Here is a 23,544-nt window from a genome sequence, read left to right on the forward strand (position 1 = left end):
TTTTTAATTCAAATTTATAATTGGCATTCCTTGGATCTTGGAACGCAGTTGTGGACACGTGCACCACTCGTGTGAAAGGCGTGACGTTCTTGGCGCGAGCTGACCGCAACAGACTGCAGAGTTCCCATTATTTCACCTGAGCTGCGGTCATTAAATTACCCACAATGCGTCAAATGTAATCAAATGTATTATTCAGACTTCTCAGTGCAGTTTTGGCTTGTAGTTAAATGCTGACATGCTATTAATAAAATAATAACAATTAAATTATTGCGACGCTATTAGCGGGGTGACTCTGTGCTAATTCACTGCTATAGCCTTAGCAGATTATGGAAACAGAAGGCTTTGCTGGCATTTGAAATATCCACCAAAGAACATGACGTTTTTCACACCAAAGAACATTGCATGTTTGCATCAAATGAGTAATGGGAACATGGCAACGATATTTTATAGAACTTTCTTGTATTCTTTGTTGTCAGTTTTTAATCATGCCAGTGTGTGATAGTATTAATATGAAGCACGTCATCTGTGATTTTTAAAAAGTTAAATTAAATACCTTATCTTAACCTATACCAACCTTGAAAATCCTCAAATAGTATCCTAACGGAGAGAGTGAATTTAATTGTGCAATTGCGCCATCTGCTGCCTTGACAACACACGGCTGAGTTACTGTAATACATTCAATTACAGACCAGAGTTTTTCAAACGGATGATATATAATTTAAAAAGAAATTGTTTAACAAATACCCATCCAGTGGAATGTGCAGTTATGTCTAGTAGGCTATATAACAAGTTGACTAATTTAAGGTTTACTGCTCTAGACCTAATAGACCTATGTTTATGAGTAACGGTGGTCTTTAATTGCATGTGACTTGTAATGATGCATGTATTGCAAATGTATTCTATCCTCTGGTATTAACAAGTCAGATAGTATATAAATACAGTATATTAACTGGAACGTGCATGTTCATTGAACATAAAGGCTAGATAAGTGCATAAGTGCACGAGCATTTCTGTTGTAGCCAATAGGGCCTAGTCAACGGCTGTGTTCAAACTTCTTAGGTTTTCTCTGCCTTAGCTAGCTGCTGTGATTGTAAAAATCAGGGGTATGTATTGGTCCTGGCTTCCATTTTGGCAAAGATGTTTCTGTTTCTACGCAGGTTAAATGGACTGTTTGTCTGTGACTGAGTGTCCAGTGTCTGACCGAGCTCAGGAAATGTCGTCGAAAACCCCCCTGGAACTTCTTGAAAAGTCTGTAATGAACAAATCAACCTTGTCGCATTGGATTGCTATCAGAGAGGAGTTACTTATTTATTTTTTTTGGCAGTAATATTCCGTTTAGCTTGTGTCCTCAGTGGCACCCAATTAGCATCCGGAGAGCGCCGTGAATCGCTCAATGCGCTGCTTTGTTTATTGTTAAGTGTCCTGTTTCGGTCAATATTTGCTCTGTATTCCCAGGTTGTTACCTGAACATGCGGCCTAATCTGTCACCAGCACCTGCGCCGTCTGGCGCTTCGGCTAAACTGAACGAGGCATACATTTGTCAGCACTGTTGTCGCTGAATCATTGGGCTGGCGCATTTACTCAAGGAGCAGTTTAGAAACTATGCAGTCACATGCCATTATAGTCAATAGTGTTTTTTTTTTTTTTTTTTTTTTTTGCAACTTCTGTGCAAATGTCCAGCAAATTGTTTTCTGTCAGGTTGCCTGGTGATTTCCACCATACCAGGATAAGACTCTGCCATCAGCCTTGTAGATGAATTATGCCGTTGATAGTGCTGAAACGGAAATACGAGATTTTCATGAATGAACTGACGCAAGCAGGCTTTGTTTTGAGATAAGTGAGGGTGATAAACGTCCTTACACGGTGCAGCAAGTCTGAAGTTTTAAAATACGGCTGTACATTTCAATACCAGAGGGGAACAGTACAATACATGCCGGAATTGTGTATTCCATTTCTGCTGATGTACTTTTGAGAAAATAGTCGTTCTATGAATCTGTTAATCTATGTATTAACAGGGCAGTTGCATGTGACATTTTTATGGCATTTTAGAGAATCCAGAGAAAGTTATCCAGAGAAAGTTACACATGCACTTTACATTTTTACATGCAATGCATTTATACAGCTGGGTATTTTACAGAAGTAACTCAGGTTTAGTACCTTGCTCAAGGATAGGCTGTCTGCACCCAGCTGCTTAGCTACTGTTTTGTACCTCTACCCTACAGTCAATCAGGGATACTGCAGTTCATCAGTGGAATATATTTAATTGGCATACACATTTATTCATAAAGTTTAGCATTTATGAATGAAATTCAGCTGCACTAGAGCTAAACTCTTCCCCTGCGACAGAGCTGTTTAAGATGACATCAGCACCGGCAAAGGGAACGGTGAAAGGAACCGGGGGGGGGGGGGGGGGGGGAGGGGGGATGATCTGGGGTAACGGAGGAGTATGGGGCGATGAAGGAGTGGTTTGGAATGCGGCAGCGGGATTGATTGACAGGGGCAGGTGGGCCGTCTGATTGGCTGACCCACATTGCGGAGGACCAGGACATGGGCGTGGTCCCTGTGACCTGCCAGAGAAGAGTCTTATCATTTTCCCCATCAGGTGCCCGCAATGCCTCGTGCAGCCTTCCCTCTAGGAATGGCTTTGAAGGCTGAGAAATTAGCATTCTTTTTTTGGGAGAGGTTCCTCCTGGTGCAGGCAGCCCCAGCGCAATCCTTTGAAGGTTGTGGCCCGCAAAAGACGGGGCTGAATTGTGTTATAAAGCGTCTGAGAAAATGTCAGGAATCTTTTTTTTGTGGACGATCTCTCGTCTTTCTCTGTTTCCGGGTTATCTGAAAGACCGATCAGGAAACTGCGGATCGACAAAAGATTCCAGCGAAGAACAAATGAAGCCAGTACCAGGCTTTGAGCCCTAATCACTCTACCCAGACCTGTGACTGTTCTCCATTCCCATAGAGAAATTTAAATCCTTCCTAGAAGCTCATTCTCCCAAGTGCGGTACTTTGTAAAAGTCAGACTGAAATACTGCAAAGGTAAATGCTCACATCTAAAGCCACACCCGTCACTTCTGGAGTTTGGAGCCCAAGCTTGCAATACTACACTGTAGGAGTTTAAAAAAAAACATCACGGCGATATGCAAGTCTTCGTAGCGATTGCTCTCTAGGAAGAATCATTCACTGCAGCTTTCGTACAATGCAATTGTTTGTTACACGGGATGACTATAAAAACTGGAGTTGTTCTCATCACAACTACACATGTGTTTTGTGATTAAGGAACATCTGTTAGGTAAGGTTTATTGTTTATGGGACATTATATTTTCTTAGGTTTTCATGTAACCAGGGTGAGGTGTGGGTGGGACAATGCTGAAATTCTGGAATAATATGTGAGATAGTATTAAAGTACTTATTGCAAACATATTTAAACAAATGCAATTTGTACTGACAGTGGCAAACAAATTGAGGAGTATTTTACTCCAACTCTCATACAATATATGCTATATGTGGAAACGTTTAAATGATCGCACCCAATTACGAAAGGCCTATCAGAACAAAATAGTTACGTCCACGGACCAATTATTATTAATAGATTTCATTAGTCAACCGTGGCAGTTTGAAACCAGCATCTGCAGTAAAAATGCACGAGATAAAGAATTTCCACTGAAACAGTGAACACAGGCGTGGCAATGATTACAAATGAAACATGTTCCAAATTTGATAGATTTGGTGCTTCTATCATGCTGATTTGAATAACAGTAAGTGCTTCTGAATCTATATGTGAATGATTAACCCCTAATTGTTTTTTTTTTTTTTTTTTTCTCAAGGGTTGTGCCTACCTGAATGGAAGGGCATGTCACATTCATCTTTTGAGACAGTCACAGGGGTGATAAACAATCTGGTTAGCTCCAATTATACGCATAAAAGGGCTTGTCAAGTTTCAAAATGACATTTACAAAAAAACACTCTATAAAGCCTCAGTTAAGTTCTCCTGGACACCCTCAAAAGGCTGTTAAAGCTTGCACAGCAGTACCCAGCACCACTGTATTCAAGGCCTTCCAAAGACCCTTAATCAACAGTCATTTGTTAGACAGTTGTGACAATCGCTGGGCCATGACCCCATGGAATTACTTACTGCTCACACAATAAAATGAACTCTTAAAATCCCATCTTCACATATTTAGTGTTTCTGCAGTTAAGAATTCTTTGCATATGTTAAATCTGTTAGCTGATTAGTTAGTTAGTTAGCTGTTAGTTTTTTAAGGCTGAACGGAATTAAGGGAAAGTTGCGCTCTCAAATGATGGAGGGCAGGTGCAGATGAAGCGTTTAGACTGGGTTTTGTGAGGTAGGAAACAGTTTTCTTTATCATAATCTTTATTATGACTATGCAGCAAACATGATGAAAACATTTAAACCAAGTGCAATATTGCAGGCTTAACTGTGCTCATATTTTGTTAGCCTGCACCGGGAATCAGTTATAAGTGGGTATGTTCACAAATGCGAATTGTGGTCCGGTTCTCACGAATGCGTTACATCACATTACATTGCATTACAGTCATTTAGCAGACGCTCTTTTCCAGATCGACTTACATAGCTTTTCTACGTAGCATTTACATTGCATCCATTTATGCAGCTGGATGCATACTGTAGCAATGCGAGTTAAGTACCTTGCTTAAGGATACAACGGCAGTGTCCTACCAGGGAATTGGACCTGTGACCATTAGGTTACAAGACCAGCCCCTTGTACCCATTATACTACACGGCTGCAATGCATGTCTCAGAATACCCACATCAGAGGCAGCCTACAGCTTTCTAGCATCGCTCTTTCGAGTCTTTGCAGAACAGCATGTTCCCCCCGTGTAGCTCTGGGACAGGCCCTCTGCAGCTCCAGAGCCGCCGTACGGTCGAACTCGCAGGCACGTGCTGGCGAGTGACAGAAGGGCCCATGTTTAGTAATGAAGCGGGGCCAGGGAGGGTGAAGCGGGCCGGGTCTATAATTGGTCGGCAGGCTGGAGCCGCCCGCGGCCAAACCCGAGCTCTGGCGACGGGGAAGCCTTGGCACTGCGTCCCGTGCCGTGGGGGGGGGGGAACTGGATATGCGCGCACGGTGTACTGTACACGACGGAGAAAACCCCCTGACTAGGCTAGCGGGGGTCGGGCTATTCTGGGCTCCCGCGATGCGCTGTCCAAGAGAGGCTGCGTGCCCGCAGGACAGCTGCTCGCCCCGCTAAATGCCACCCGGCCCACGTGGGTGAACAGCGAACATCAACGGATTCCAAAAAGTAGAAAGTCTATAAGCGTCCGTTTACTTTTAGGTCCTTTAATAATAGTCGTGACCATGAGTGCCGTTTTGGGGGAGGGGGGTTAACACGATTCCAAAGGCCCTGACTGACCGTGGCCCCTCTGAAAATCGTGCTGTAATTCTGCAGGGATGGGGGGGGGGGGGGGGGCTCGGGTGGTGAAACCCAATGCGCCATCTTTTCATGGAGCCCAAACTCCCTGGCAGAGCCCTTGGTCATGACTCATGTCTAATGACCAACGAATAGGCCTACGTTAAAACTCCAGTTGCATTCGAGGGATAGTGACCTGAATTATTGTGCCTACTATTATGATTATGATGTGCATTAACTGATTATGTGCGTTACCCTAAGAGACACAGGTGCAGTTTTCATCTCAGGAATCAGGATGTGAGAAAAGCCCAGACACAAAAACTCAGTTTAGAAAAACAGAAGACTGGCAAGTTGGCAAACCTTAGCAGACCTCTGCGAGGGGTTCACTGTCATAGAATTTGGGAGGTGCCATTTTGAAAGGTGCTATATTTACACTGTCCTCAAAGTGTCTGCTTGAACTGGACAGCCGCGGGCAATGGGGGGGGGGGGGGGGGGGGGATGGCACGAGGGCCATAATTGGATTTGTCACCAGGCGGAATCCGTGTTGTATTTCCGTGGTCTACTGCGCTGGTCCAGAAGTGTACGCGTGAGATTTCCTGCTCACAGTGCTCCTCGCGACAGGTGTCCTGTCTCCGAATACTCCAGATCACATGGTCATTCCCTTCTTCCTTAACATGTCCATAAAAAGTGTGCAGACTTTAACCGCAACTGTTTATTTATTTATTTATTCATTTATTTACGAACTTGTTTGTTTGTTTGCTTGTTTGCTTGCTTCAGTGAATAAGGCTATATGGAATACTGGACATTAAATGAGCAGAGAGTTCTTGGTATGAATAATAGAGTGGTACAAGTAAAATATTAGACCCCACGTGCACAACCGTCCTTAAAGGGTAACCCTGGTAATTTTCTTGTCCCCCCCAGTATTGTCAACATATCCTATGAAAAGACCAGAACTGATGATGTGTCTGTCCAGCTCTCAATGAATGAGCAATTCTTGTCCATCTAGTCAATGCCTATATGCTGTAAGTCATAGAATTCCATTGTTGTCCAAAAAAGTACTAAAAGAAGTCAAAGAGACACACCGTTGCTTTGGTCAGCAAAATTCACTATTACAAAGAACCTGGCCTTTGTATTTTTTACTGAAACAACTTTATAAAGTGCCAATGATTACCGGTGTTATCCTTTAAGTGTTCTGGAATCGTGATTGGTGACTCCAAGGCATATCAAAATTAAATTGTGATATTTAAAAATGCAATAATAATAATAATAATAATAATAATAATAAAAGACAAAAGACAAAAAGGTGCAAAAGACTTACTGATGGCTGGGAAAATCAAATTTGTAAGAATGAGGTGTTTCTGAATGTATTTTGTATAACTGAGTTTTTACTCAAGCCTTGGTTTTAATTAAAAATGAATGAACTCACAATGAAAATTCATATTGGCATTGTTATCAAGGTATATTTTTACAGAATACTTGCAAAATTGCAGCATTTTCAAATCGATTCATTTCTTTTGATTCATCACCCCAGACATGGTTATTTAAACACAAAAAAAAATAAAACATAAAAATGTAAAAACCCCGTAGCTGCTCGTTTTAAATGAGCAGAGCATAGTGTCAGCTCCATTAAATATTTTGGTGCAGAAAATTGATATCCCACCTAGAGGAGAAAACGAGAAAAGACTTTCACACAGAGAGGCCTATTGGATATAATCTCTCAATGCTATGTTCCCCAAGGGTCTGAATGAGCAAATGGAAGAAAGCAAACCTTTTTCAGAATATTGTAATTCTCTATTCTTCTCCTGTCTCAAGATGATTTGTATTTGTTTATGGTATCTCAAATACAGTTTTTCTTGTATCCAATTTTTGTGTATTCTATGATGCACATAATGTCGGCTATGTGGTGGATTTTTTCCTTCAGATCCACTCGGATCAACTTTATGTGCAGTGATAGGAGGTGTTATTTGGGTGTTCTTCGCTGTCACTGTGCATATATATTCACCCCCCCCCCCCCCCCCCGCCCACACACACACACACACACACCTGTATTTTCACACTGTAAGCAACTCAAAGACCAAGCAAAGTCAAAACACAGCTGCTGTGATTAAGTATCACCTTGGGCCTTTTTTTATTCCTCTTTACCGCTGTACGTTTACGCCAAGCACCTGGTCCACTCATGGACGCGCATACAGAACTGATTTTTTTTATGTGGCTTAACGATATGTACCATATATAACTGGTGGTCGTACTACAATGGTTCCTGCCCTACTATTCCTCTCCATTATTATCTTTTAATGATGGAAATGAACAGTTAGAGCAGTCAATAATAAAAAGTTCCCTAGCAGGGCCTGTTGGTTTTCGTTAATACGCAATGTTGGGCCGTTAAAGTAGCTGACTATACAGTTATAGCTATCCTCACCTGGGTACCCGGGCCTGAACTAAGGACTGATTTCAAGGGAAGTACAGAAGCCAGCAAACCCTTGCATCTCTCCAGGACCAGGGCTGCCAAACCCCTGAGCTGGATAAACTCAGTCCTCAATGACTAGGCCTCACAAAACGCCATCACTCCTGTAATGTGCCGGGACTGCTTTGGCAGGGTGATTAAAAATACCAGTGTAGGTATTGCCACCAAACATGCCTACACTTCCTGATGTGAGGTCATCATTATTGTGACCACAGGGTGGCGCTAGAATCCACCAGCAGTGTTGCTAAATGAATGTGCTGTCGTGCAGATCGTGTCCATTCTTATCTGAAAAGGGCCAGTGTGGGTGGAGGTTTTTGCTTCAGCTGAGCTCTAAGACACCTGATTCAACTTGATTGAAGACCATGGGTACTTCATTAGCTGAATCAGGTGTCATAGTGCATAGTGCTAAAACAAAACCTGCACACACTCTCGCACACACACACACACACTTCTGTTTCAGAGCAGAGCACGACGTCCAGCTGATTTCAGCAAACAGTTAAAAACTCAGGCATGTGCGACTCCCAGATGGAACATTCATTCTGAACAGAGGAGGTCTCAGGAGCACTGTGCCAGACTTGTTCCCAGCCCAGGTCTGGCTTATGTTCTCGAGGTTCAGGTGTGACAATGCTGTTTTTTTATTTTATTGCCTCTAGTGTACGCAGCGGTGGAAAGTCCAGGGGTCAGGAAGTAAAGGTCCCTCCCTGTGTTTCTTCCACCTGTGGACACAGCCAGCTGAGTTCACTATGCAGTTCTACCTCCTGGCTGAAGAATTGTGCTAATTGGCAAATTCAGGTGATTGGAACAAAATACTGGGGCAGGCTTTGGTTTTCTGCCCCTGATTTTTCTACCTCTGTTAGTAAGTCATCTTTGTCGTACAAAAAAACAGTTTATAATTCTCACCTGAAGTGTGAATTTGTGGTTCAAAACAAACTTGCATAAAACACCCCGAGCTCAGGAAGATCGCACCTTTTACGATGAACGCGTGAGCACAGATATCTATGGACGAGAATCCAACTAAAGCTATAGTATGTCCTGTTTCCTGTTGTTTGATTGGCACAGGTGCCATACCCCTCTTTTTGTTTTAGGCTCCTGTCCCTACACGTTCACAACACTTAAACTTGTTTAGACCTTGTATCTTTAGTAACTGTAGCATTCTATCCGTTTTGAAATGTAGCTGAGGATTTGCGCAAACATTTTCGGGACAAAGGGGTCTGGTCATAACAGTACCAAAGAATGTGATTATCCCTATAAAAATGACATTCGCGTACATTTGATTATTCACATAATCAAAAGCTTGTTAGAATGTTGAGTCAAACATACACAGTCCTTGGACTGTCTACCACAAACTGCAGCTTCCTATAGTCACCAGAAGGTGGCAGTGCATATCTGAAATGCACAAGAAACTGAGAAGCAGATGCATTATACATTAATACATCATGCATTCTACATTCGAAATGAAGAGCTAGAGTGACCTTTGTGTGGACTATACATCTGGACCTGTAATATTTGGTAGTGAAATTAAAAAGTTAAATCTGACATTTGAATAGACAGGGAATTGTTAAAAATAATCATTTTCCCAATAACATGTAGAGTGCTCATTATGTTTGTAGATCAGCAGACTTTAAAACTGTGCTCTTTATGGTGTGCTGAACCATATTGTGATTGTGGTCTGTATTTATACTTAATTCCCAGTAATTAAGTTTACCGGCTGTTTTCACCCTGTGCAGGAATGACCTTCCCAAGTCCATGAGGAAGGCAGATTCGCTGGCTGTTTTCCACAGGCATCTATAATCCTTACCATTCCAAGAAATTTGGCATTTGGCATCCACACACATGCATACATGAACACACACACACACACACATGCACAGAAACACACACAACATTTCTACTTTCAACCAATTTCAGTGTGGAATTAATTTTTGAAATATGTGTAATTTAAGAGTTACAATTTTTGTATTGGATAACTTAAAATCAACAATACTATGCAATAGCTTATGTAATAAATTCAATATCGCTTGAGCTCACCCAAATTGGATGATTTGAATCATACAGCTTAACACAGAGCCTTAACTTAGCTAAGGAACTGCTTGAGTAACAGCTATCTCCATTGTGAAACCATGAACAGAATTAGCCTGACCTTTGACAGCTTTGCACAGTGCTCAGAAAGGTTCGATGGTCATATGTGAAAGAGATGTGAAAGTGTCCATGGATGAAAATTCGTAATGTGGAGTCAGCTTGAAAGGTTCATTTCCTCTGTACTTACGCAGCATTTCCATTTTGTTTTGCACTAAACAAACTAAATAAAGCGTCAGACCAACGTACGAATTCAACCTTTGATCTGCTTTTTTATCACCCTGAAAACGGGGTCATACTGATAGCAGTCATTCTCTCTGTAGTATTTCAGAACTGAGTACACTGCATGTCCACATAAAACATGCATTGGTTTAAGGCTAATATCAGAAATTGGCATTCAGATTGTTTCATGAATAATGGGAAAAGGGACCAGAATGAAATGTCAAGAATTAAAGTTCATGAAGCCTCAGGTGATTCAGGCTCAATTTGCAAGTTACATGCTTATACTTTCTTAAATATTCAGGTGGTGTATGTTCTGTACAATTACTATTGCAATTGTACCAGTGGGGCCAATGTCACGCATGACAACATGGCAGAGCCCAAGAACAGCCAATCCACTGGCCTACATATTCAATCAAGCTCAAGGTCAAGCTCAATTTTCTGGAGTCCACTGGCCACAGTACATCATTCTCACCAGAAACTGATTGACATGAAGACATGGACATAAAAGGAATGAAAACAAAAAAACAAACAAAATGGATGCTGTTATGCTTGTAGTTGGCACATTATATGACCTCAGTGTTGCTGGTAACATTTTGAAAATGTGATATACATATTATGTATACACTGTTATTGTGACACAAAAAATATTTTTATTGTGTTGTTCCTCAAAATAGAAGACTGAATGCCATGTGGGAACACAGTGATGATAAGCATAAATAGATATTGTTTCAGTGATCATCTGCAGCATAACGTACTCCTGCGCTTATTAAAGTCAAAGCTCTAAAATAAGAACAGCTCAGGAAACACAACTGTCATTCCACTGTTTGTAGTCAGGTGGGAGTGAATATTTACTGCTGTCAATCAGATGGCAGGCAAAAACAGTTCAATGTGACCGAATGCGCGAGGCAGGCAACGGTAGCAGTATGAAGCCGAGGCAATGAACTTGAGCAGCACCGTTAATGATAGTCGAAGAATAACGACATTTTCACAGAAATAAATCGGCGCAACCTGGTTGTCGATTACGTTAGCCTATATGTTGTGCGACTGTCTCTTAGCTGCGTTTTATATGCCTGGGTACCGTTGCCTGAGCGCAGCCGATGACGTTGGCAAGAGGAGTGGTTTTAAAATGACCCCCACGTGTTGTTAAGCGATGATGATTAAAGTAGAGCTGCTTGGCCATGGAGCCGTTAACAACAGAATAGCGAGCAGAACGGACTGAAATCGCTGACCCCGAAATAGCTTCTCCGGTTGGTTATGTATTTTTCGAAAGAGGGACCTTGCAGCTAAATCATATTGGTACTGCCGGTCAGATTTTATGTATTTATTTTTCTCACCACTGATGGACGAACAATGGAGAGGCTGTCAGCAGAAGTTTCTGGTGGCCCTCCTCTTTTTTTCTGCGGTACATCATTGTTTTTGATGCTGTTGTTGTGTAGGAGTGCTGGGACGGACCGGATCTTTTTGGATTTCTGCTAGAAAACACCGAGAACACCAGCGGTACTGTTAGTCGCTATCTTTTTTTCCCCCCAGCGGTTCCGCGCAGCAGATGTTTTCGGTGCTGTCATCCCGGCGATATTATGGTGAAATTCCCGGCGCTCACGCATTACTGGCCTCTCATCCGCTTTTTGGTTCCTTTGGCTATCACCAACATAGCCATCGACCTCGGGGAACAGGCAAGTATTGCTTTATATCGTGGTTCTGTTTCAATAACATGTCACCACGAAAAAATGACGCGACGGAATGTGTACATGAAGAGCATTGCAGCTTTATACCTCGCTATGTCATACGCCTTGTTTCCGCTGCACTGTTTCTTATTGTAGGTTATTTCACAATAACGTCTTGATATCTCCATGCATATTTTGCAGTATACGCCTCTGTCCGTTATCTTCACCGATTGTGCTACATTGCGTTATGACGTATCCGTTTCTAACACGACCTAGCAGTCGCTGGCATTGCTGCGTTGAATATGACTTAGAATGCCAGAATCGACTGGGTACCATTACAGAAGCAATCTCAGGGAAGCCATTGAAAGCACGGGCATCTGAACACGGTGACACAAACAACATGACCTAATCACCTGTGCGCGTGTCAACAGCTGGCTTAACATCCACTAACACAGGTCGGGTTGTATTCAGTGATGGAACAATGCGAAATGAATATGAGCGAGATGATTGTGCACTTTCGGATGGGCTGATTTTCACCCGTGTGTCGACCCCACTGCGCACTGGCATCATTGTTTAGATCTGTCACTCATTTCGGGGCAGAAATGAATGTTTGTTTTCATTGGAAGGTCATTTCGCCCTGGTATCCCATAGACGATAAGATGGCATTGGCTGTGGTAACAATAATAATTATGGCGTGTGAGAAACATAAATGTAATCACCATGAAAATACCTAAGTGTTGGTGGTAAAACAGTATTTTTTTTCACATAACAGTTTTTATATTTTCACAGGGATGGGGTCTATAGCTTATGATCTCAAAATACTCAGCGATAAGATAAGACTGTGCTTGGACCTGGTCTATTTTTGCATTCAGGTTTGGAGTGTGTGGGAGGTAGTGTTGGAGCTGAAGATTTGGCAGTATTCTGGTTCATTTCTGGCATAATTATTTATTTAACCTATGGGGAGTTCTCAAATTTGTTTCCTAATTTCTGTGTGATGGCTCAAAAATGTTTGCTTACCTGTATGGATCTGAAGGCCTAAAACCGGATTAGGCCTGGGAGCTTTGCTATGTGGGATGTCTGCACGGTCACAGAATATTAGTTTATAAAGGTTCCCTTCAAGCTGAATTTGTCTGATGGGTGGCAAAGTATTTGGTTCTAGTCAGTTTTTCTAACAGGATGGTAGCATTGAGTCTCTCTGGTTCAGTAGCCTACCCCTTCGAGAACCAGGTCACCCCTTTTTTTATTTTGAGGCATTTGTCTCATCCAAGGTGACATTTGTGTTGCATACAGTCCATTTGTACGGATGGATATTAGCTGAACAACCTGCTGAAATGTAGAAAGACAGCTGACAGATAAAACAGAAGAGCACGGGAATTAAACCAGCGATCTTGGAGCTGCAAGCCTATTTGCCAAACTGTTAGACTACACGGCCATTCTCTTCCGACTTCTTCTATTCATGTAGCAGTGTCAGAAACCATTAGACATCGTTTGCACACGTGCAGATGTATGACAGTATACAGACTGTTTATGTTCCTGTGAACAGTCAAGCCTGGCTGTCTGCTGCTAAGTGGTTCAAAATACATTTTTTGTATGTCTGTGTCTATGTAACATGATGATATCTCACACTGTGCACCATACAATATTTGAATTATGCACATAAATATGATTGGAATGGAAAAATAGACCCTGTGGCTTTGTTCGTTGGTTTTTTTTTCACACTATAATTTTAGCTCTCAGAATAGCCGTGGCTCGCATTGAAATACAGAAAAACAATTTGGGAATATGGCGACAGGGACTTCTTGATTTTAATCATAAAAACAAGACAAATGGAAGCTTTCCAATGCTTTTACTTTAACCCATATTTTGGCTGAAAGCTCTCTAGGGAAAATAGGAATACTCAGCACAACGTAACTAGAATACTGCAGCATCATTAGACTCTTAGAGTGGATGTTCTGTTTGTTTTGGCGAATTTCATTGGTTGAGCATGTAGTCTGATCCTTCTTCAGGAGGTAAGAGCGGTTGTCTGGCCGTCGGAGGGTTGCCGGTTCGATCCCCCGCCCTGGGAGTGTCGAAGTGTCCCTGAGCAAGACACCTAACCCCTAATTGCTCTCAACGAGCTGATTGGTACCTTGCATGGCAGCCTTTCACCGTTGGTGTGTGTGAATGGGTGAATGAGAGGCATCAATTGTAAAGCGCTCTGGATAAAATCGCTATATAAATGCAATCCATTTACGTTGTGTATACCTGACAGAACTGTAAGTTTACACATTGCACATATCTGACTTAACTGTAAGAGTGTGTACATGAGATATAACTATTGAGACATGTGGTACATTGAATTGAAACTGGTTCCAGTTAATGTTTTTCCCTATGTGGCAGCTACACAGAGGAAGCTAGCGTGCAGTGTTACACATTTAGTTTAAAAAATCCTAGTCTGACAACATAACATAACATAATAAATATACTGCCAACCAACGTCTTCAAGAAACCGTACTTCAAGAAATGGAATACTGAGACCAGTTAAACTACACAGGTTTTGGAAAAGAAGAAAAATAAATACATTATGAGACAAAACGAGAATAACAATAAAGTAAATTATATATATGCAAATACATATGCCTAAGTCAAAGTTTATATTTGAGATGAGTTGTATATCATCTCCAAAATCAATTTTTAGTCAGCCTTGGTGGAATAAACAAAATGATTATTGTATTTTTGCTGAATTCAAGGTGAATTCTGTGGGTTGGCCTATATTTTCTCCAATATTATAATCCAAACACTATGGTCTCTGGTGTGTCGAATTGAAGCACAGCTGTGACTTTAACATTTGCAAATGTAATTTAAACAAACGGAGGCCCTGCTTCTCTTTGTGGCGTGCTATAATGTTGTCATGAAGGAAAACAATTACCCAGAATGCAGCAGACTCAAATGAAGATTGTGACATTCCGCGTAGATGTGGGCAGAACAGCGGGTGATTGCTCAACCTGTGAAATGAGAAATTGGTGGCACCAGATGCCATTTTCTCTCAGGAACTGTGGGTCCCCCCACACTAAATACTACTTTGGATCCTTAGATGGGCAAATAGTGATTGATGGAATTGTTTTGTTGTGTCTTTCAGGGTTTATATTTCTTGGATATTGCAAATGTCTCCCCACTGTTCTGGCTAGGAAAGGGTAGGAGAATTACCTGGCAAGAATAGCTCTCCATCCTAATTTTCACCAAACTGTGATGCCCACTGCCTAAACGCCCTGCCTCTGCAATGGGATGTTCACCTACATAAATATGCCACAGAGGCTAATTTGCTAGCCCTGCAGCAATTACATTTATATATTTACACTGGGCAGTTCCAATAAAACACAAAAATGGAGGAGAGGAAACCAGTGACAGAATTTGGTGAAGCGTGCCAAATTGCAGATAAAGAGAGGCAGAGGCGCATGTTGACGTAACCGCGATCTAAATTTGCCCAAAATGGTTTTTAATTGCCCTTCACCTCACCCCTGAAAGCGCCATTTCTCTAAGCGCCGGGCTTTCAGGCTGTCCCCATGATTCAGCGCAGTTTTTAAAAAAAATGCTTGGATTGGCCCACGTGGATCACAGTGATCCATGTTCCTTTCCAGTGCTAGCTGCTTCCAGCATTCGCGCTAGGTGCGAATAATGAAGTCTCGCATACAGTACACAGCTGTTATTGTCCTTACCGTCGACACGATGCAATTTATTTCTCTGAATCTGAAATTATTGTGTCCGGTCTGGTGAACTCTGAGAGGTTATTGATTTCTAGAGCCGCATCTTAATTGCAAGTGGAGGCTTTAAGCAGTGCTAACTCGGAGAGAATTAGCTGCTAGCTAGTTCTGTGGGCTTCGCTGATAATTCCATTAGCGTCTCCTAAACGACGCAGAGTAAAAGTTCAGCGAAGGACCCGCAGATGATTTAATCTAACTCCCGTTTTAACGAATCTAAATACTTAAATGTGAAAACTGCACACGGCACGTCTGCTTTAATTTGGGTGGTACGTGCAGAGCCGAACGTGAACTTGCTTGCCGTCGCGTCAAGAACAGATGGGCAGGAGTGATTTTCCATTGGCCGCTTCTGTTTTTACCCACTAACGAGCTCTCACGCTGGTCCCATGAAGACACAGACCCCATAAAGCAGCGGTACGGAATCACAGGTATTTTCCATCTCTGTGAATAGCCCGTGTTTTCCCTCAAATTTCACCTTTGGCCTAGTTCTACGTGACTGGCTGTTTGGCAGCTGTGATGCATCATGGACTCAGTTAAAGCATGTTTCTCACAGCCCGGGAGCAGCAGACTTCCTTCTCCCCCCCAGCCTGCTGATGCCCTGTCGATCGCGGCCTTCTTCAAGCGGTTGGAAAATGGAGGATATCGAGAACGCTTTCAAAAATAAAGGGGCCGTCTGGGTAGCGTAGCGGTGTAAGCACTCGCCTACTGCCGCAGAGACCCGGGTTCAATCCCCGGCAGCGGGTACTTCCGGCTTGGTCAGACATTCCTACAAGCACAATTGGCAATGTTCGCGGATGGGATGCCGGTGAGGAGTCTGTAGGATGCCTGTAGGAGTTGCTAATGCAACGGTGAGGGCACCGGCATCCTGATCGTTGCATTAGCGACTCCTACAGGTCGGTCGGGGCGCCTGTTCAGCGGGGAGGGGATCTGCGCGTTACACTCTCTCAGTGAAACTCCTCGCTGTCAGGTGAAAGGAAGCGGCTGGCGACTCCACATGTATCGGAGGAGGCATATGGTAGTCTACACCCTCCCCAGACCGACAGGATAGCGCATGGACCAGGATTGTGATACACACGGGGAATTGGTATAACGAATAAAACTGGGGAGAAAATGGCAAAAAAAAGAAAAGAAAATGCAGGTCGGAAACTCCATAAGCTTGATAGGTTGACAGGGGCCCACCCGGCATCCATTTTGTTTCAGGGGCTCAAAAGTTTCCTGGAGACTCTGTCGTCTGCTTGTGCTCACCTCAGATTCAGTTTTCCTTTTTTTTTTCTTCAGGACAAGCAGCAACAAGATCTGTGGTCTTCTGTGTGTGGACATATTGTTTAGGGAACCGCTTGAAGAAGCCTGCAGCGTAAGGCAGAAGATTGTGGCTCTCCTGAATAAAGGCCTTTCAGGTTTCCGAGATGTAAATTGGTTCCAGGGGCTGATTTGGAAGGCAAGGGAGCCAATTCATTACGTTATATTGCATTCCTTTAAATTGAATTAGGCTAAATTCATTTAGCATGCTCTTTTCTCGAGCAACTTGCAATGTAAAACAAAATAAGTGCATCCACCTGAGTTATGTGAGACAGTAAGTATAAGCTAATGTAAACCAACCTGGACTTATAAGGTAAATCAGATACATATTGCTAACATCCATACAGGACCATAAAGCACACTATAACTATCCTAGAGTATTTCGAGTGCTCAGTGGTAGGAATGGTTTGGGAGCCAATTCAGTTGTTCCACTTCTCAGTTTGTTTTTTTTCCACATTTATGTTAATTATCACTTTTTTCATCAGTTGCTTGCAATTTTACATTGCGTAATGCGGTCGATGAAAGCCGCAAGGTTTTGTAAGCAACTGAATCAGTCCCACTTCCCTAAAGGTGCAGTATGTAAGTCTGCAGGCAATAACCTAAAGGAACAGTCGTGTGAAAATGAACAAGAACCGATCATGTGATAATCGTAAACAATTAAAGGTGCAGTATGTGGCCCTAGCCTTAGCCCCGCCCGCTCTGTTAGCTCTGCTAGCGCCGTGAACGTGCGACAGGAAGCAGGGCATACAACTGTCCTGATTGGTTGTTAAGATTCGGGTGCGGTGGCTGATTTTGGAGCCTTTCTTAGACCTTTTATCCATCGGGATGTGAAGGAAATTGAGCCGAACGTGAACAAAAGTGTTCTTTTTCGACAAAATTACATACTGCACCTTTAAGTGTGATGGTAAGAAGTGAGGACCAACCACAAACACCAGCTGCAGAGGGTTTGTGATCATAAGGATGTAGGCCTAATCCTGAGCTCTGTGTGAGCCGTATGGGGTTTAGATACGGGCGGTACTATGCCGTTTCACATTGAATGCTGTCCTAGCGGCTGTGGCGAAGTCCTCTGGGAAGACTAAAGGTGACGAAGTAGCAAGGCCTCCTAGCGCAGTACCTTACGTACAGAGCTGCTCTGTATCACATTATCTTTGGCACTCGGTCATAAAAGCAGAGTCCGGCCGGGTTTAATTCATAAATAATAATGGAGAGGCGCACAGCTACCATTGCGACGTCTACTGCGACGCACACCCAGGTGTGTTCAGCCCTCCATTCAAGTTTAGAAGAATTGATTTCTTTGTGCCAATGCGGATCTTTAAACGCGCCCCCCCCCCCCCCCCCCCCCCCCACTACACTCCTTCTCCTGCTGCTTCTCCCTCGGAGCTGGAGCCTCAGGCAGCCTCCTTCCCCCCCCCCCTCCACCCCCCCACCCCCCCTGAGTCCCTATAAATAACCCCTCTCTCCCTCAGCTCCTCCATCGCCACTCCTGCTGCTCCCGCCTCCCAGGTTCTCTGTCTCCTCATCTCTGACCCCACCCTTCATTATGCCAGCCCGAATATCTGACTCCACCCATCCCTTTCCTGCACAATTGGCACGCACACCATAACCCCCCCCCTCCCCCCCCCAGAAACAACAGCACCACTCTTTGGCCCCTCACATTATTATAGGAGCTGTGGTGTGGCGGGAGAGACTTTGCGTAATTATGTGGGTGAGTGCGATGCTCGGGAAATAGGATTACGCTTACGCAACGGCCAGGTGGAGGCTATTAATAGCTCCGTTCTCTCTCCTGCTGCGGGGGGGACGCTGCTCGTGCGGTTCGGAGAGGTGGCAAAAAAAGGGGCGATTACTGACTCCAGTCTGTGTCACCGTCGCCCGTGCTAGGAAGGCCACGGACACTCCTCTGGGCGTTAACCGTGCCAGGGCCAGAGATGGTGGGATTACCGAGCCCCGGTCACATCGATGATGTCTTCTTCTTTTAAAAAACGTGCAGTGACAGAAGCTGTGGGCTCACAGTCACCTCAGAGTCTCGCCTGTGCGCCAGTTAGATGCAGATTTCCAGTATGCTCCTCTATAGGTAATCCAAGCACAAGGAATAATGTATGAAACAAAATGGAGGGCATCGTTAATTAGATGGTAATGGGTAAAGCTGAATGTAGTTACTTTCATGAACTGTCAGCGCAGCACGTTGGCGATTCCTCTTTCATCATGAAAGGCTCCCGCCTTTGTCTAAATTTTATTCAAGCTAGCTCTGATCATCGATAATTAGAGGCTAATGTGTAAATGATGAATCCGGGCTAGCTTGAATCATATTTTAGACAATGGCGATGAGTCTTTTATGATTAAAGGGATATAACAAATCTGCTGTTCTGACAGTTCATAAAAGTAACCAGGGTCAGAACCTTTCCTATTTTTCAAAGCCTACGTAATACAGTGTGGATCGTTTTGTATTAAGGAGATCGCTCAGAACGCCTAAACACCATAGGTTGTGCCTGGGCAACAGTATTCATCATACTTCACCGGCCGACTGTAGATTCCACTGGCTCATCCGTCTCCCGGCAGAGCAGGGAATGTAAACTGTCAGTTACAATAATAAGAATCTCAATACGAGTCAAACAGTACCAGTCTCAGCGATGAAAGGGAACGTCGGAGAGGACGTGGAGTGAAGGCAGAGCTGTGGCTTTCGTGGTCTTGAGTGACACAGACAGCGTACATCACCGACTTGCACGAGGCGAGGACGCGTGTGCTGTGCGGAAATGTGGCAGGATGCCAGCAGCTTGTAAAACGGGGTCTGCTGCTGTTTTTAATTTTTAATTTTTTTTTTTTACTTGTTTGGATACACAGTATATATATAGTGACCTACTTGCAGAAGACCAGTGTCATTTGGCTCACAGATGTAAAAACAGCCTTAGTGCATGGCAGGCTGGCAGAACGGGGGCAGGGTTTTACAGTTGTGTAATTTCATTTTGCTCTACTGTTTTTTTTTAAATTTTTTATTTTTTTAAAACCGTTACTGTTATTATGGCTGTTTAGTGTCCGTCATGGCTGCTATTCTTCTCTCAGCATGCACGTGCACAATGAGTCATCATTTTGGGTAGTTCATTAATTCAATTACATAAAGATAATGTTTAAATACGACCTAAGGGAACCGAATGAGGGATGTCTTAGGAAGCGCATGGCAGACGTGTGTGAGATCAGTGTCCCGTGGTGATGAGGACAGCAGAGACGTTTTGCGAGAGATTTTGCGTCTTCCAACGCTGACTGAGGACCCACCATTATATATCCATCAAGTCTCCGTAACCCCAAGCCTTCATTTTTAGCACTTTAGGTCATTCCTGCAATGTTGTCAAGTATACTGCGCAAGCTATCAGGTTAGCAGAACATGTCGTCAGGTTTCTTAACTACTGGATAAGATTTTAAAACGAGGGTAATGTAAGTTTAATAAGACTGCAGAGATTGGCTTTGGTGACCTTTAAAGAACAATGGAGAATGACCCTGACACAAACACGGGTTTTTCCCTCACAAACGTTCATTCACATTATTAAATAATTCAGTCCAGTAGTCTTATGAAATTACAAGAAATGCCTTACAGCCATAACATTATGTAATGTGTACACAAGCCTTCCAAGGTCCTTGGAGTGTAATATGTGATCAGGCTCCCAGAGAGGTCAAATGGAGTGTAATGTTGTTGTCCTTTCAGAACTAGTCTTGTCTTGCCGAAAGGAGCACTGCATATTTGCAATACCCGGGCTTGTGGGAGTTGAGCGGGACACTTCAGCGTCTCTAGTGAACATTATCGGTGTTTTGAGACTTAGTGGTTTTCCGAGAAGGCATGAGGAAACACGGGCGCCCGTGTCAGTGGGTTATGCCCCTGTGAACATAAGCAGTCGAGAACCGTGTCAATGTCTCGATGAGATTCATTATTAGATTTCACCAAGGAAGTAATGCATTTTTTTTTTGATATACAAATACAAGTGGTTTGCCGTGCTAGCAATAATAAAATGGAAGCAAATGAAAAGCTATATAAATGTAACATTTAAAGTATTGTTGTTCTGAAAGGTCATTGTTAGACTGTGTCTGAAAGTATGGACATTATGGGAACGTTGGGCCTCATTCACAAAACCTTTCTTAAATTATTCTTACTTTTGTTCTTAAAAATGAAAAATCCCTATGAAAAATCCCATGGGATTCATGACACGTGTGCAGACCTTTGTTTTTGTGCATATCCCAGGTGCACGAGATGATGAATGATGACTGTTTGCAAATTTTAGGCACAATCCTGTTCGTGTGATTAACATAAGGAAACAGCCATTTTCACTTCTACCACTTCTCAAATGTAGGTGTAGTGTTTTTCCCGGGATACCAAAGGGCATGTATAAGGGAGTCACTTTGAATGCGCCACTTAAAACATCTATCTGAGGAGCTGGTGTCAACTGAGGTCTTTAACTGTCTATCCATCCGTCCATTATCTATACTGAGCAGGGTCACGGGGGGTGCTGGAGCCTGTCCCAGCATGCAGTGGGGGAGAGGCAGGAATACACCCTGGACAGGGGGTCAATATAACACAAGGCACACACACCATTCACTCACACATTCATACCTATGGGCAATTTAGAGTCTCCAACTAGCCTACCTGCATGTCTTTGGACTGTGGGAGGAAGCCGGAGTACCCGGTGGAAACCCACGCGGACGTGGGGAGAACATGCAAACTCCACACAGAAAGGCCCCAAGCCGAGAGGTCTTTAACTGAATAAATAAACTTATCTTTGTATTGCTGTGGTTTGTCCACGCTAATATGGCATCCAAGATTTTTAATACTCTTAATTTACCACTTAACATCTTTAAGGCTCTCTGCGATACATAACATAACATAACATAAGATAACGTAAGACGAGACAAGCCATTTAGCCTAACACTGCTCGTCTATTCCTACCACTAAACTGTACTTAGCCTAATGCTTAGTTTACCTAAAAGCTATATAGTATCTAACACTGTATCAATACTGTATGTTTTTATCAACTGCCATAATTTCAGTTTTTGTTTTATTCATTTTGCCTGATGTCTTTGGAAATTCTGTAATTACTTCAATTAAACTTGGAAGCGAAGTGTTTGTTTTACTTAAATGCATAATATAAATAATGACATGATTGCGTGTTATTGTGAGTTTCCCTAGTTAGCGAGTGCCACTCGGTGCGCTCTTCCAGCTCTTCCCTGCTGACAGCTCCTCTTCCTCCCCCCTCCTCCTCCTCCTCCTCCTCCTCTTCCTCAGGCCCTTAACAGAGGAATCGCGGCGGTTAAGGAGGATGCGGTCGAAATGCTGGCCAGCTACGGGCTGGCCTACTCCCTGATGAAGTTCTTCACCGGGCCCATGAGCGACTTCAAGAACGTGGGCCTGGTGTTCGTGAACAGCAAGCGGGACCGCACCAAGGCCGTCCTCTGCATGGTCGCCGCGGGGACTGTGGCCATCATCTTCCACACCCTCATTGGTGAGTCTCGGCCCCGCCCCCCCCCCCCCCCCTCCTCCTGGGGCGGAACCTTGTCTGGTGCTCTGACTCAGATGAATGGCGTCATTTTTAGCCGTGTGGCACGATCGGTTTGGGCTCAGAAACAGTAGAGCAGGGGCGGGTAAATAATGGAGAGTGTGGGTGTAACAGTGCTTCCAATTACTTCCCTGTGATTCTGACATACGCTGATGACATCACCTTCTGCATAATATATAAAAGATGCGCACAAAATGCACTTTGACGTAGCTTGAACATTGACGTAACATTTTTGTGAAGAGATTTAATGAACTTGATTCAGTAAGTTAGCAGCTATAGTTTTTGTTATGATGCACATATTGGATTAGCTACAGTTTGGCCATTGGCAATGATGATAAAAAACAAAAAACAAAAGCCACATATACTGATGAGACCAGGTGTGTGCAGGGCTATAATTTGCCCTCATACCCCCAGCTTGGGCTATACAGGCCCTTGTGTTCCCTTCGTTTCACACGCTCATAAATCCACGCTGTTTATATCTGGGACCTGTTCCATGGCTCCTTGATAGAGGGACACAGCCTGTTCCTGAAAGCAGTGAAATCACAGTCAACAGTTTTCTGCAAGAGACACAGCAGCTATGACATTCTGTTCCACTCCGCTTTCTGCTGCTTGGCGCAAAGCAAGAAGCAGGGAACCGAACTCGGAGCGCAGCTCAGTGCATTCGCTCCGTTCTTCAATAATTTAATGAGTTTCCCTGTCGGGTAATGTCCTGCTCTACCCTGGCCCCATTTGAAACCAGAGCTCGCCTCTCTCTCTCTCTCTGTCTCTCTCTCTCTCTCTCTCTCTCTCTCTCTCTCTCTCTCTCTCTCTCTCTCTCCCTCTCTCTCAGCGTACACCGATCTGGGATACTACATCATCAACAAGCTGCACCACGTGGACGATTCGGTGGGCAGCAAGACCAGGAAGGCCTTCCTCTATTTGGCCGCGTTCCCGTTGCTGGATGCGATGGTGAGTGTCTTTTTTGGCACCGGTTACCCTGTTCTCGTCCGCTAAGCCCCAAAAATTCTGTTGGGGAGAGACCGCTCGTCCTCGCGGCTGATAAAGAGGGAGTCGAAATGGATGCCAGTGGTTGACCTAGAAAGAGAGCTCTTAATCCCCGACACACGCGTGCTCTCAAAATTTAATTTCTCTGCTCGTTTTAATCCCTGCCCATATGCACACGC

The 23,544-nt window shown here is 43.6% G+C and overlaps 1 protein-coding gene and 1 long non-coding RNA gene across 4 annotated transcripts in view; both read left to right on the forward strand.

Annotated features, from left to right (window-relative positions):
- The first annotated feature begins 2,581 nt into the window (after positions 1–2,581).
- Positions 2,582–4,161, forward strand: LOC118234655. Its single transcript, XR_004766697.1, has 2 exons — positions 2,582–3,033; positions 3,822–4,161. It is a non-coding gene; the product is annotated as an uncharacterized LOC118234655 (long non-coding RNA).
- Positions 4,162–11,068: 6,907 nt separating this feature from the next.
- Positions 11,069–23,544, forward strand: part of ankhb (ANKH inorganic pyrophosphate transport regulator b) — a 38,826-nt gene continuing 26,350 nt past the window's right edge. Inside the window, exons 1-3 of one of the 3 annotated variants that reach the window (XM_035431273.1) lie at positions 11,069–11,820; positions 22,111–22,327; positions 23,211–23,329. In XM_035431273.1, the coding sequence (XP_035287164.1) occupies positions 11,725–11,820; positions 22,111–22,327; positions 23,211–23,329 (432 nt within the window). In that variant the 5' untranslated portion in view covers positions 11,069–11,724. The remainder of the gene's footprint in view (positions 11,821–22,110; positions 22,328–23,210; positions 23,330–23,544) is intronic. The other 2 variants (XM_035431270.1, XM_035431272.1) reach the window with 2 other exon arrangements.

Source organism: Anguilla anguilla, chromosome 8 (genome assembly GCF_013347855.1).
Source record: "Anguilla anguilla isolate fAngAng1 chromosome 8, fAngAng1.pri, whole genome shotgun sequence".
Classification (NCBI taxonomy): domain Eukaryota; kingdom Metazoa; phylum Chordata; class Actinopteri; order Anguilliformes; family Anguillidae; genus Anguilla; species Anguilla anguilla.